Source organism: Dipodomys merriami, unplaced genomic scaffold (assembly GCF_024711535.1).
Source record: "Dipodomys merriami isolate MVZ:Mamm:240054 unplaced genomic scaffold, mDipMer1.0.p SCAF_158, whole genome shotgun sequence".
Classification (NCBI taxonomy): Eukaryota; Metazoa; Chordata; class Mammalia; order Rodentia; family Heteromyidae; genus Dipodomys; species Dipodomys merriami.
In genome coordinates this window covers 1,577,684-1,592,685 of record NW_027202915.1, presented here as the reverse complement: position 1 = coordinate 1,592,685, position 15,002 = coordinate 1,577,684, and the positions used below count along the sequence as shown (strand labels likewise).

Genomic DNA, 15,002 nt, shown 5'->3' with positions numbered 1-15,002 from the left:
CACTCTACCACATGAGCCACAAAGCCACTTCTGGCTTTTTCTGTTATTAATTGGAGATAAGAGTCTCACAGACTTTCCTGCATAGGCTGGTTTCATTACAGTGATCTTCAGATCTCAGCCTCCTAAGTAGCTAAGATTACAGGCATGAGCCACCAGTGCCTCGCTAAAAATCTAGTTTCAAGTCAAAATAATCCATCATATTAAGTGAATAAAAGAAAAAAACCGGGCTGGGAAGGTGGCTCAGTGGTAGCGTGCTTGCCTTGCATGCATGAGGCCCTGGGTTCGATTCAGCACCACATAAGCAGAAAAAGCCGGAAGTGGCGCTGTGGCTCAAGTGGTAGAGGGCTAACCTTGAGCTGAAGAGCTGAGGGACAGTGCCCAGGCCCAGAGTTCAGGCCCACAACCGACAAAAAAAAAAAAAAAAAAAAGAAAAAGAAAAAGAAAAAAACCCAGTTATTTCAGCAGCTACAGAAAACCTTAAGACAAAATTCAGCACTAATTACTGATTAACTTGTTTAAATTGTCAACAGCATTGTTTTTGGCAGGGCATCTACCAAAAGCCCTATAATTAATTAGCATCAGACTTAGCAATGAAACATAGAGCCCTTTTCCCCCTCCGCTCTGGAGTAAGTGCCCTGGGACACTTGCTCAAACCCAACTTCCAGAGCCAAGACCCAGAATGTAAAGTCTACAAAGAAAAGAGGAAAACTATCCTCTTCTAGGAACTGAGAAATCAAAAGCCAAAGCCACAGTTAAAAGTAACAAAGGAGCAGGGAGCCAGTGGCTCACTCTTGTAATCCTAACTACTCAGAAGACTGAAATTGGAGCATCTCAGTTCAAAGCCAACCCAGACAGAAAACTGTGAAACAATTAACCCACAAAACCCTAGCATGGAGGATGACTCAAGTGGTAGAGCACAAACAAGACAAGCAAGCAAGACAAGCAAAGAAGAAGCCAGGTAACCCCAGCACTGGAGGATGGGAGGGAGAGTGGGAGAACATACATTCTAATCCATCCATTACATTACATACTCTCCACTTCATATTATAAAGCCTCAAGAATCAAGACTGTGGGGCTGGGAAGGTGGCTCAGTGGTAGAGTGCTTGCCTTGCATGCCTGAGGCCCTGGGTTCGATTCCTCAGCACCACATAAGCAAACAGAAAAAAGCCAGAAGTGGTGCTGTGGCTCAAGTGGTAGAGCGCTAGCCTTGAGCTGAAGAGCTGAGGGACAGCACTCAAGCCGAGTCAGGCCCCACAACTGGACCCCAAAAAAATTAATTAATTAATTAAAAAAGAATCAAGACTGTGGGACTGGCATAGGATAAACAGAATAGGCAGTACACCAGTAGATTTATACTTTTTTTTTAACCAGGTGCTAAAGTAATTCAAAAGGGGGGTGGGGAGAACGCCTATTTCAACACATACTAAAAGTAGATTTCCTTGTGGAAAAAACTTCTTTGGTTTTTGTCAGGACCAGGGCTTACACTCAGGATCCTGTATTTAGTACTGTGGTTGCCACTTCAGGGGAGTGATGGGAAACTGACAGGAATCTTCCCAGGATGACAGAAACGTTCTCTAAATTGACACAGCGGAATCCCTTCTCCAAACTCATGGACTTGTACATACGGCAATTGGTATATGTCAATATACACAAAAGTTGCCACAAATGATATAAAACAAAGAAGTTTTTACTCCAGACAATAAAAATAAATTTAAAAAGTTCTCAAGTTACTTTTTTAAAGTAACATCAACCTTAGTGACTTCAGAAAACTGAGCAAGAACACTTCCCAAATCATCGTAGGAGCTAAACATATCAAACAAAATGTAAGGAAAATATAAGATACATCAAGTTTTCTAACACATTTATAAGATTATTTCATTTTTGCTTTGTATGTCCCTTCCCCACAGTATAACCCCTGCTTTCACTGTATTTGATGTCGGTATAATTTGTGGAGGGGAAGGGGAAAAACAAGTCGTTTAAACAGGGATACAGGTGGACCCATTGCAACAATGAGAAGTACATGTGTAAAATGAACTTTGGTGGGGGGGGGAGCGAGGGAGGATTGGGGGGGGAGGATGGGAAGGGATGGGAAGGGGAAACAAAGGAGGAGGCTACAATGCTTGATAAGAAATGTACTCATTATCTTGCCCATGTAATTGTAACCCCTCTGTACAGTATTTTCACAATAAAAAAGTAAAAATTTAAAAAAAAGATACATCAAGTTTTTAGAACCATCCTTCTTGTGTACATGAACAAAAACATTCTAAATGAAGTATTAGCAAACTAACTACATCTATACAGAACAAGGAAAGTTGGATTTATAAACCAAGAGCATTAATGTTTCAAAATTAATAACTGTAATTCTGCATTACCTATATACGGTAGTTAAATCAGTGTAGAGACAAAGGTGGAGGGAGGGGAAGCATGCAGACTGATATTGTTTTCTAGTATGCTGGAAGCCCGGAGTCGATTCCCAGCACTACCAATAAACAAACAAACAAACAATAAAAAGTAATGCTAAAAGTTAACTCCAGGCTGGGTGTCTTAACTTATATCTGTAATCCTAGCTACTCAGGCTAGCTATTCAGGAAGCTGAGATCTGAGGACAGAAGTTCAAAGCCAACCTGAGCAGGAATGTCTGTGAGACTCTTATTTCCAATAAACTACTCAGCAAAAGCCAAAAGTGGCACTGTGGCTCAAGGGGTAGAGAGCTAGCCTTGAGTAAAAGAAGCTCAGGAACAGCACTTAGGCCCTAAGTTCAAGCCCAAGGACCAGAAAAAAAATAAAAAGTAACAGAGTCCTTATCCCAACCACTAAGAGAAGTATGGTGGTGCCCCCTGCAAACCCAGCTACCAGGAAGATACAATAGAGGACAGTAGTTTAGGCGAGCTTGGGCAAAAAACACAAAACCAAACTGGAAAAAAATAACTACAGCAAAAAGAGTTATTGTTAAATACAAAGCCAGGCATGATGCTGTAATTCCAGCCCTCAGAAGGTAAATAAAGTATCATGAGTTAAAGACCAGGTTGGCCTACATAGCACAACCATCTCAAAAACAAAAATATTAACCTCCAGTTCATAAGAAAAACACTACAGAGAGTAGGACTAGAAGAAAAAGAGTAACAGAAAAGGCAGTAACAAACCACACTCAGGTGCCAGCAGTTCACACTTGTAGTAATACTAGCTACATAGGAGGCCGAGATCTGAGGATCATGGTTCAAAGCCAGCCCAGGCAGGAAAGTCCTCAAGATTCTCATTTCCTCATCTCTAATTAAACACCAAAAAGCCATAAGTGGCTCAAGTGATAGAACACCAGCCTTGAGACAAAAGCTCATGGATAGCACCCAGGCCCTGAGTTCAAGCCCCAGGACCAGCATGCAAAAAACGAACAAACAAAACCCTTCAAACACTCAACACTTCACTTCTGTGACTACTCCATTTCAGAGCCTACAGTTGCTGAAGTCCTTAGTAGAAGCATCGCAGGTCTGTCATGCTGCGTGCAGTTAATAAACTGGTGGCTCCCATCCTGTAAAGCTATCTCCAGGATGGAACTGGCAGTCAGAAAGCCACAGCAGGGTTAGAGAAATGAAACAGCTGGCCTTCCTTGCAACCTCCAGGAGGGAGAAGAGCTGTATGAGTTCATCACCAGTGGCCAATGATTTAATCAACCACACCTGTATAAAAAAAACCTCCCTAAACTTCCAAAAGTATAGGGTTTGAACAGCTTCCCAAGAGCTGACACAGGGAGGAGCAGGGAGAGAGGGTACTTCAAGAAGGGTAGTGTTTCCCAGAGTGCTATGAGCCACTCCAATGATTTAATCAAATCCCAGAAGAAACTTACAGCCAGTTAGTCAGAAGTTCAAGAGGTCCTGACATACCGATATCTACAGTTAGGGCAGTCTTTCATACTGAGCCCTGACACAACCTCCAGTTAGGTAGTAACAAAGTTAATTAATTTAAAGGACACTCAACTGGAGTTGCTGCAGAACTGCTTTCTTGCTGATGGAGAGAAAATCTCGAAAAGTTTGGGATCACAAGAGGCTTCTGTGTTGGTGAGTGTATAGGAAAAACTATGTGTGTTTATTCCTGTATCTTCAGAACCCTGGACTCACTAATCAGACAAAGATGTCCAGTGTCACCACTTGAATTCAACATTTTATTGAATTATTATTGAATTCAACATCTTCTCTGTAGCAATATTAAAGGAAAAAGAAAAACATAAAAATTGGAAAGAAAAAATGCTGTCATTATTTAGAGACAATAGGACTAAGTACAAGGAAAGAAATTTTTTAAATCTATGTGAATTAGTAAGTTAAAATGCCAAGGTCTTTAAAAGATCAACATATGAAAATATCTACTGCATTTCTATCCTAGCAAACACAAAACTTAGAAAACAGCATTCTAAAATTATTAGCAATTGGGCTGGGAAGGTGGCTCAGTGGTAGAGCGCTCACCTTGCATGCTTGAGGCCCTGGGTTCCATTCCTCAGCACCACATAAGCAGGGAAAAAAAAAGCCGGAAAGTGGCGCTGTGGCTCAAGTGGTAGAGTGCTAACCTTGAGCTGAAGAGCTGAGGGACAGCGCCCAGGCCCAGAGTTCAGGCCCCAGGACCGGACCCAAAAAAATAAATAAAATAAAATTATCAGCAAACATCAAGCTCAAAAATTTATGAAATATGAACAAGGCTTTTACAATGAAACTGTTTGAGCTGAAGAGCTGAGGGATAGCGCCCAGGCCCAGAGTTCAGGCCCCAGGATCTGACCCAAAAAAAATAAATAAAATAAAATTATCAGCAAACATCAAGCTCAAAAATTTATGAAATATGAACAAGGCTTTTACAAAGAAACTGTTTTTAAAATTATTGGACTAAGCCAGGCGCTGGTGGCTCATGCCTATAATTCTAGCTACTCAGGAGGCTGAGATCTGAGGATCGCGGTTCATAGCCAGCCCGGGCAGGAAAGTCTGTGCAACTCTTATCTCCAATAAACCACTAGAAAACCAGAAGTGGCACTCTAGCTCAAGTGGTAGAGCTCTAGCCTTGAGCTGAAGAGATGAGGGACAGAGCTCAGGCCCAGAGTTGAAGCCCCATGACCAACGAAAAAAAAAAAAAATTATTGGATTAAGAAAAGTCCCTTTTGTAATGAAATGTGAAATGTTTACAATAAGTGACACCAAAATAACCCCACAAAGAATAAAATGAACTTTGACCCACCTACACTTCAGAAAACACAAAATAATCAATACCAAATAGATCACAGCCCTAAATGTGAAAGTTTTTTTAAAAGACTATATGAAGAATTTCTAAAAATATTATTAAACATGTTCATGGCCTTCAGGTTAGAAACATTTCTTAAAAAGAGCACAAAAAGCACCAATTTTAAAGAGCAGTTTAATTAATTAAACCACACTAAAAGGAAGAACTACTTTTCAGTACAAGATCTATAAAGAGAAGGAAAAGCCAAAACACTTTTTTATACACAAACCTCTCGAAGAGATTACTTATACAATAAGCCAGACAGCCTACCCACCCAGCTCCTACCTCCCCAATGCAACCCCAAAATGTGCTCATGTCCCAAATGTGCTCATGTGAAGTAACATGAAAAGGTGTTGAACTAAGGTAGTGATAAGAAAACGCAAAATGATACCACATATCATTATTCATCCACCAAAAATAGGGGAAGTTAAAACGAATGAGCCAAGTGTTAATGACACTGAAAAAACTGGAGCATCATTCACTGAAGGGAGCATCCATCAGTAAGCACCTGGGAAATTATTAGGCACTATGTACTAAAAAAGCTAACTATGTCTATTCTGTGACACATAAAACATAAATGAGTATGTATAGTTCACAAAATACATGTACATGTGATTACTTTATTCTTTGGGGGTTTTGCGGGGGGGGGGTCCTAGGATTTGAACACAGTGCCTCATGATTGACAAATAAATATTCTACCACTGAGCTATGCCTCCAGCACTTTCCTTTTTTTCCTTTTTTCTTTTGGTGGCACCGGGGATTTAACTCAGGGCCCTGTGCTTGCTCAGCTGGCATTTTACCACATGAACTATACTTCCACTCCAGCATTTGGCTGGTTAATTGGAAATAAGGGCCCAGAAGATTTGTCTGCCTGGACTGGCTTTGAAACCATAATCCTCCAGATCTCAGTCTTCTGAGTAGCTAAGATTACAGGCATGAGCCACTGGTGTACAGCAACTGCATTTTTCTAAGTGGCCAAAAATCAGTTAACTTCAACAGGCAATACTAGTATAAATAAACAACATAGGGTATTATTCATACAAATGAATTTTTCATTCATTTATTTGTCATTCACCCAATGAAAATAAAGATAATGTGTAGCAAAAAAAGCCAGAAACAAGCCGGGTGCCGGTGGCTAATGCCTGTAATCCTAGCTACTCAGGAGGCTGAGATCTGAGGATCTCGGTTCAAAGCCAGCCCGGGCAGGGAAGTCCGTGAGACTCTTATACTCTTATAAACCACTAGAAAACCGGAAGTGGCACTGTGGCTCAAGTGGTAGAGCACTCACCTTGGGCTGAAGGGCACAGGGACAGCGCCTAAGCCCAGAGTTCAAGCCCCACGACCGACAAAAAAAAAAAAAAAAAGCCAGAAACAAAAGACTCTGGCTTATAATACCACTAATACCAATAGACTCTGGCTTATAATGCCATTAATATAAAAATAGAAGGGCATGTAAATTTATGAGCACAGAGTGTCAACAAGGAAGTAGTTATTTAGAGAGGGCAAGGAAAACCTGACTGATTACTGGAAACATTCCAGATCTTGACCAGCATTATGGCTACACAAGTACATACAAATGAATCTATACAAATCTATTCAGCCATATGTATTTTATATAATTATAAAAAATATATAAATATTATTATATAATATTACCTGATTAAGTATAATTGCAGTAAGCATTTTACATTAGATATAATTATATAAATTTCTGTAAATAATGTTAATAGTAAATATATATATAAAGTTTGTATAAAATACATTTTAGGACAATACACACATACATTATATTTATATAGTTACAAATATATATATTTGACAAGTAAAAATGGGTAATTTATTGTCAGCAGTCCTCTTTACTAAAGAAATACTGATAACCAGATATGGGGCCCAGCTAGTTGGAAAGCAGAGACAGGGGTACTGAGGTTAACAGCTAGACCAGGAAAAGTTAGTATTAGACTCTATCTGAAAAACAAATTAAAAGCAAAACAGCTAGCAACATGGTTACGGAGGAAGAGCACTTGAAGCCCTTCCAGGTACAAGGCCATCAGTTAAAGCCCCAGCAGAAAGAAAGATGGAGAGATACAACAGAACAGTCCACAACAATTGGAGGGAAAAGGTCACTGCCAGGCAGATGATATGGCTCTCATCAGCAAAAACTGAAATAAATAAAAAAGAAACCAATTCTCTCAGAAAACAACAGATCAAGAGAAAATATAAAGTAGATTTAAATGCACATTTTAAAGAAGACCTAGCCGGGCGCTGGTGGCTCACGCCTGTAATCCTAGCTACTCAGGAGGCTGAGATCTGAGGATCGCGGTTCAAAGCCAGCCTCCAATAAACCACCAGAAAACTGGAAGTGGCGCTGTAGCTCAAGTGGTAGAGCGCTCGCCTTGAGCTGAAGAGCTGAAGGACAGCGCCCAGGCCCAGAGTTCAAGCCCCACAACCGACAAAAAAAATAAAAATAAAAATAAATAAAGAAGACCTAGGTATCCATATATCCTAAGAACCTTTCTCAATAAATTAGAAGAGATAGCAAATTCAAACCCAAAAGAATAAAATATTAGTGAGCAGAAAGTAATAAAAGAGAAAACAGGGGCTGGGGAGGTGGCTCAGTGGTAGAGCGCTTGCCTTGCATGCCTGAGGCCCTGAGTTCGATTCCTCAGCACCACATAAGCAAATGATGATTTTCAGCCGGGCGCTGGTGGCTCACGCCTGTAATCCTAGCTACTCAGGAGGCTGAGATCTGAGGATCTCGGTTCAAAGCCAGCCCGGGCAGGAGAGACCGTGAGACTCCTATCTCCAATAAACCACCAGAAAACCGGAAGTGGCGCTGTAGCTCAAGTGGTAGAGCGCTGGCCTTGAGCTGAAGAGCTGAGGGACAGCGCCCAGGCCCAGAGTTCAAGCCCCACGACCGACCAAAAAAAAAAAAAAAAAAGAGAAAACAAATCTATAATAGCAAAACTCAAAATGCCAATGGCTAAGTCATTAAAAACAATATAAAACTGATAATGCCCTAGGCAAGACAAATAAAAGAAAGAGATCACTAAGTGGCCATTTGAATCAACAAATGACCAATACAGTATTAAGACTTTAAAAAGTCAGATGTGGGGCTGGGAAGGTGGTAGAGAGCTTGCCTTGCATGCCTGAGGCCCTGGGTTCAATTCCTCAGCACCACATAAGCAAAAAGAAAAAGGCCGGAAGTGGCGCTGTGGCTCAAGTGGTAGAGCGCTCGCCTTGAGCTAAAGAGCTGAGGGACAGCGCCCAGGCCCAGAGTTCAGGCCCCATGACCGGACCCAAAAAAAAAAAAAAATGTCAGATGTATGACTAAGCCTAAGACAAATGACACCTAAATTAAAAGTTCACAGACTCTTCTTTCCACTTACAGAACTAAATATATTATTTTAAATGTCCACTAACAATCTCCAGTTCCAGCCAGCCTTACCTCTGAAAACTTAGTAAGTAAAGAGTAGTAACTATCTTCACAAATTCTAGAAAACAGTCAGAGGTAACATTCTTCTAATGACCAGTATAACTAAGACCCTGACTGATCATTAGAAACAGGAAAATTTTAGGCCTATTCCTCTAAAAAAAAAAAAAAAGAAAAGAAAAAATAGAGATCCCAAACACAACAACAAAAATCACTCAAAAACAACAGCATACCAAATCCACTCACAGATGAAAACAGTAATAGAGGCGCTGTAGCTCAAGTGGTAGAGCACTCGCCTTGAGTTGAAGAGCTGAGGGACAACGCCCAGACCCAGAGTTCAAGCCCCACGACCGACAAAAAAAAAAAAAAGAAAAGAAAACAGTAATAGATTCTCAACCATGCTGGGATTATTTTAGGAACTCAATATGAGTTAAACATTTGAAGAATCAACGCCATTCAATACAATAACTAAGTAAAAGAGACAAAAGATGCAGATAAAGCATTCTATTAAATCTCAATTAACATAGCTCACTTTGTAAGAGAGAGTAAACTGGAAATTGGTTCTAAGACAGGAGAAGCCAGAGCTCTAGTCTTTTCTAACAAGATAGAGCAATTTAAGACAATGTGGCATTGGCATGAGGACAGACAAAGCAAAGGCACAAAAAGGAGTCCATAAAATTGCTCATGTGAAGTACACTTAACAACAATAATTTCCAAACTGAAGTATCTCATTCAAAATGTTAGTACATTTCCTGATCAGCCATATCAGTTACAATAGCAAGTAATTATTTCTATAATTTTTCTGAAAACTGCATAAAACATTTTCGAAAACAATTAGTAGACATTCTATAAAATCTTAGTTTATTTCTTACCTCACCAAAAGCTCCTCGACCAATAACCTTTAATATTTCAAAGTCTTCTCTATGTAATCGCATTTGTTTCACCTTAGAAGTAAATGGTTTTGCTGAAAAAAAAAGAGCAACATGAATTACTTTCTTACTGAAACTGATACAAATTACATATGCAATAGAACAGAGTATTATTAATACAACAAAATTTCCAATTTAATTAAGAATTATGCCAAAGTACCTTAAAATCTCATCAAACTTTATGAGAATGAATGATTTAATTTTCTTAAGAAAGCAATATTTTTTTTTGCTTATATAATCCATTTTGGTAAGGAACAATTTTTAACACCAAAAAGCATGGATTAAAGCATAACAGTAAAGAAGTAAAAATAAAGCCCATTTATTCTAATCTTAAATATTCCATACATTCTAACTATTAAATATTTTACCACAAAGGTCCAAGGAGTTTTTTAAAAAACAGATTTCATGACACCAGATAGATCTAAGCAATCTCCATCAGGTAAATTAATAATTCTCTCACATGCAATTATCTATGATTACTTAACATGCCTTGGGGAAAGGGCAAAAGATAGTAACAACAATGACTGGCATATTTTTAAAGATAATTATGATATCCTCCTTCAAGAAGCTCACAGTCGGAAGTTGGCGCTGTGGCCCAAGTGGTAGAGCACTAGCCTTGAGCTAAAGAGCTCTTTAGCTGAGCTAAAGAGCTAAAGAGACAGTGCCCAGGCCCAGATTCAAGCCCCATAATGGACACAAAAAAAAAAAAAAAAAAAGACTTTTGCAGCTATGGTAACACTAGTAAACAGAAGCTTTTCTTTAAAAAAAAAAAAAACCTCACAGTCTTCAGATAAGACAATGTAAGGATAGTCCCACATGAATGTATATATGTGAATGTATCTGCATATACATTCACATGTGGGAAGGATACATAACAATGAAAGATAATGTTTCTAACAGAGGTAATATAAGCACTTCAGGAGCAAAGAAGAAGGGACATAGTGGTCTGAACACCTGGACTTACACAGAAAATAACAGGTGGAACCTACTTTGAGAACTAGGTAAATACTTTCTGCTCCTTTCCCTGGGTTTGGCTATATAGACCATTCTAGGCAGAGGCGAATGTAGAAGCAAATGAAGAGATTCAAGGAAGTAAATTTGGAACGATAGTGGTAATACATTGTTACTACCAAATTGTGAGGAGAAATCAGAGATGAAAATATGGACTATCTTGAGGCCTTAAAAGTCAGGCAAAGAAGTTAAATGTAATACTACTAATAATTCAAGATAAAGTTGGCATTTTAAAATTATTAATCACTATACATTGTTGCCTTTAACAGAAGTTTAAGATTATCTCCTCTCTCATCTTTATTCAAAACAAAAAAAGAGTTTATATGATTAAAGAAGCATTCATTATAAGAACAATTTTCTAGTCGGGCGCTGGTGGCTCACACCTGTAATCCTAGCTACTCAGGAGGCTGAGATCTGAAGATAGCGGTTCAAAGCCAGCCCGGGCAGGAAAGTCCATGAGACTCTTATCTCCAATAAACCACTCAAAAACCAGAAGTGGTGCTGTGGCTCAAGCAGTAGAGTGCTCGCCTTGAGCTGAAGAGTGCAGGGACAGCGCCCAAGCCCAGAGTTCAAGCCCCACGACAAAAAAAAAAAAAAAAACTCTCTTCCCCCTATGAAGCCAGACACATGTACTTGAGCATGAGAGAAGCAAACAGAACAGAAACAGCGAGCCTACAGATTGTTTTCATATTAGGATATTGAGCCCTACCTAGCTTAGAAAACAGAGGTATTCCATGTTCATTGGGCCAAACAGTAAGATTTCTGTATTTGTGCTGTAGATTGTAAGTGACAGGGATTGTATCTCTATTTGGAATTCACACACCAGAAATCAGAGTGATAAAAGAAAAAGACCAAGTTTGAGTGAAGGTTATGACAAAACCTTCATAGAGAAAAGTATACATGGCAGCCAGGAAGTGAACACTTTGATTATGATAACTATTGCATCCTATTTCTCTTAGTTGTAAATCATTCCAAATCTAGCTGCTATGAAGCACCCAATGCATTATTACTGACTGCAGTCACCTTGCGGCACATTTAAAACTCCACATATTTCTTCTAATTTGGGGTTTTGTACTTGCAAAATGACCTCACCCCACCCTTCTGCTTCCTACTCTCTCCTACCTCTTAGCTAGTCACCCTACTGTGCTATAGAACATTGCAAACAATGTGACAGCTTTATCTAATCTGTCAGTCTCCTCCCCTCCTTAGAGCCCTGTAGTGACCATCCACCCACAGGAGCCCATAGTGACCAGCTTCCCATAGAGGTGGTCACTCTGCTATCTACTTCTACAGGATCAACTTTTTCAGATTCCATAAAAACAAGATGTCCTCAAGTTCCATCCATTTTTCCACCACAGTATGACTTCCTTCTTATGACTGAATAGTATTTCATTGTGTCACGTTTCGTAACCATTCATTTGTCAACAGACACCTCTGTTGATTCCCTGTCTGTGAATAGTGCTGTGCTGTGCCCTGGAATGCAGATGTCTCTTCAATACACTGATTTCATTTCACTTTGATACACACCCTATAATAGTAGGACTGCTGTATCATATAAGAGTCCCATTTAGGGCTGGGAAGGTGGCTCAGTGGTAGAGTGCTTGCCTTGCATGCATGAGGCCCCGGGTTCGATTCCTCAGCACCACATAAGCAAAAAGAAAAAAGCCGGAAGTGGCGCTGTGGCTCAAGTGGTAGAGCGCTAGCCTTGAGCTGAAGAGCTGAGGGACAGCGCCCAGGCCCAGAGTTCAGGCCCATGACGGGACCCTCACCCCAACCCCCCCCCAAAAAAAGTCCCATTTAGTGTTTCTCAGGCAACTTTCATACTGTTTTCTACTACAGCTGTCCTAATTCACATTCCCACAAATAGTATATAAGTGTTTTCTTTAATTTGTGTCTTTGCCAACATTTGTATTGTTTTGTTTTTCTGTCTTTTGGATAACAGCCATTTTGAGAAAAGATACTGTCTCATAATTTTTATTTCATGCCCCTGGTTACTAGAGAAAAGGGAAGAAGGGAGGGAGAAGGGGCAAAGTGAGGATAAAGAATAAAAGGGAAAGAACGAAATAAGAGGAAGGGAAGAAGGTGGACATGGTAGAACACACCTGTAATTCTAGAAGGCACAGTTAAGGCTACAGTCTGAGAACTGTCCTCACAAAGTTAACATGAGACCCTATCTGAAAATCTAAAAGCAAAGGACTGTTTTGGCTAGTACACTGTTTGCCTGGCAAGTACAAGGTCCAGTGTTTAATGCTCAGTGACACACACACACACACACACAGATACACACACACACACACAGAGAAAATAGTATTTATGGTTTTATGAGCCATGATGTCTCTGTGCCAAATATTCAATCCCATTACCACATCACTAAAGCAAATAAAAACACATAAAGAGTGAGGATATGTTCCAATAAATCTTTATTTTAAAAAATCATGAGCCGGGCACCATTGGCTCACGCCTGTAATTCTAGCTACTCAGGAGGCTGAGATCTGAGGATCATGGTTCAAAGCTAGCCCAGGCAGGAAAGTCTGTGAGACTCTTATCTCCAATTAATCACCAGAAAACCAGAAGTGGTGCTGTGGCTCAAGTGGTAGAGCTCAGGGACAGTGCCCAGGCCCAGAGTTCAAGACCCACAACCAAAAAAAAAAAAAAAAAAAAAAATGGAGGGAGCTAGTTTATCCTATGTGTTTCCTAATCCTGAACCAATAGAAAAATAAATCAGAAATTAGCTCACAAACAGGACTCCTAAAATGACTGGTGTATTTATCCTAAATTTTTTATTCACTGGAGAGAAAAAAATTATCCACAATTTGCACAATTAAAAAACAATACTGTAATTAGAGAAAGATGTTTTTAAAAATCTGTGGTATAATTAGAAAAAATAATAGTACACTAACAGAAAAAGCTTTCTCAGCACCAATGTGGCTAGAAACCATAAAAGGAAAAAGATTTGCGTGTATGAAAATTTAAGTCTCTTCCATAAAGTAAAAGAGAAGGTGAATAAAGTTTTAAGATAAAAATATATTCAAACCAAATTTTTCAAAAATATTTGCAACAAAACCTGAAGATGAGCTTGTCTCAAGTGGTAGAGTACTAGGAGCAAAATAGCTACCCTTGGCCCTGAGTTCAAGGCCACCTACCAGCACCAAAAAATTAAAAAAAGAATGAAATAAAGAAAAAAGAAAGCAAGTCCAAAGCCCTATCAAATCCCTTTAATGGTGCAACTCAAGTGCAGGCTAATAATCACTTCGGACTGACATTTCTGTAAGGGTCGACTGGCAGGGTTGGTCCTTTATTTGGATTTGGGCTATAGTACTACAATCATAATGGTTTGCTACACTTAAACTGCAAGGCAAACATAGTAACTTTCATTTGGAGCCTGGAAATTTCAGTAAGGGCTAGGCAGAAGGTGCCTAGGTTTCTTTCCTTCCTCCCCACCCCCAACCCCTCACCCCCACCTCCTACTCCTTTTTATGGCCAGTCCCAGGACTGCAACTCAGGCCCTGGGCACTGTCCCTAAGCTTTTTTGCTGAAGACTAGCTACCACTTGAGCCACAGCTCCATTTCTGGCTTTTTCTGAGTAGTTTACTAGAGATAAAAGTCTCACAGAGTTCTCCCAGGGCTAGCTTCGAACCGTGATCCTCAGATCTCAGCCTCCTGAGTAGCTAGGATTACAGGCATGAGCCACCATCTATGTCTAGGTTTCTTTCCTTTTCTTTCCTCTTCTCTTCTTTTCGGTGGTTGTGGCAGTGGTACTGGAGTTTGACCTCAGGGCCTCATGCTTGTTAGACAAGCATCTACCACTTGAGTCATGTTCCCAGTCCACTCTGCTTTTGCTTATTTTCAGATGTTCTGTGAGAACTGAATTTCTCGTGAGCTTCCATGGTAAATACTACTTCAAGCATGTCATAATAGGTTTTAAAAACAAAAACTCAAGACACCTGGGCGCCAGTGGCTCACACCTGTAATCCTAGCTACTCAGGAGTCTAAGATCTGAGGATAGCGGTTCAAAGCCAGCCCGGGCAAGAAAGTCCGTGAGACTCTTATCTCCAATAAACCACTCGAAAACCAGAAGTGGCGCTGTGGCTCAAGCGGTAGAGCGCTTACCTTGAGCTGAAGAGCCCAGGGACAGCGCCCAAGCCCAGAGTTCAAGCCCCATGACAGACAAAACAAAAAACAAAAAACAAAAAAACTGAGACTATCCTATGAGACTATTCCTATTCTGGAAGTATATACTTGGTATCCTCTGGAATTCTCTCCAAAAGCAACATATGACTCTACGCAGTGTCCTCCACCTAGGGATGGCTGGACCTCACATTTTTCAGTCAGCATGAACTGAGATCCACAGCTGGGATTACAGAAGATGCTCCACATCC

At 40.0% G+C, this 15,002-nt stretch overlaps 1 protein-coding gene across 18 annotated transcripts in view; it reads right to left on the bottom strand.

The window, feature by feature from the left end:
- Cdc42bpa (CDC42 binding protein kinase alpha) overlaps positions 1-15,002 on the bottom strand; it is a 310,452-nt gene that overhangs the window by 177,516 nt on the left and 117,934 nt on the right. For 17 of the 18 annotated variants that reach the window (XM_070023199.1, XM_070023196.1, XM_070023195.1 and 14 more), the window contains one exon: positions 9,556-9,647. In XM_070023199.1, the coding sequence (XP_069879300.1) occupies positions 9,556-9,647 (92 nt within the window). Of the gene's footprint in view, positions 1-9,555; positions 9,648-15,002 lie in introns of those variants that run through there. The other variant, XM_070023209.1, reaches the window with a different exon arrangement.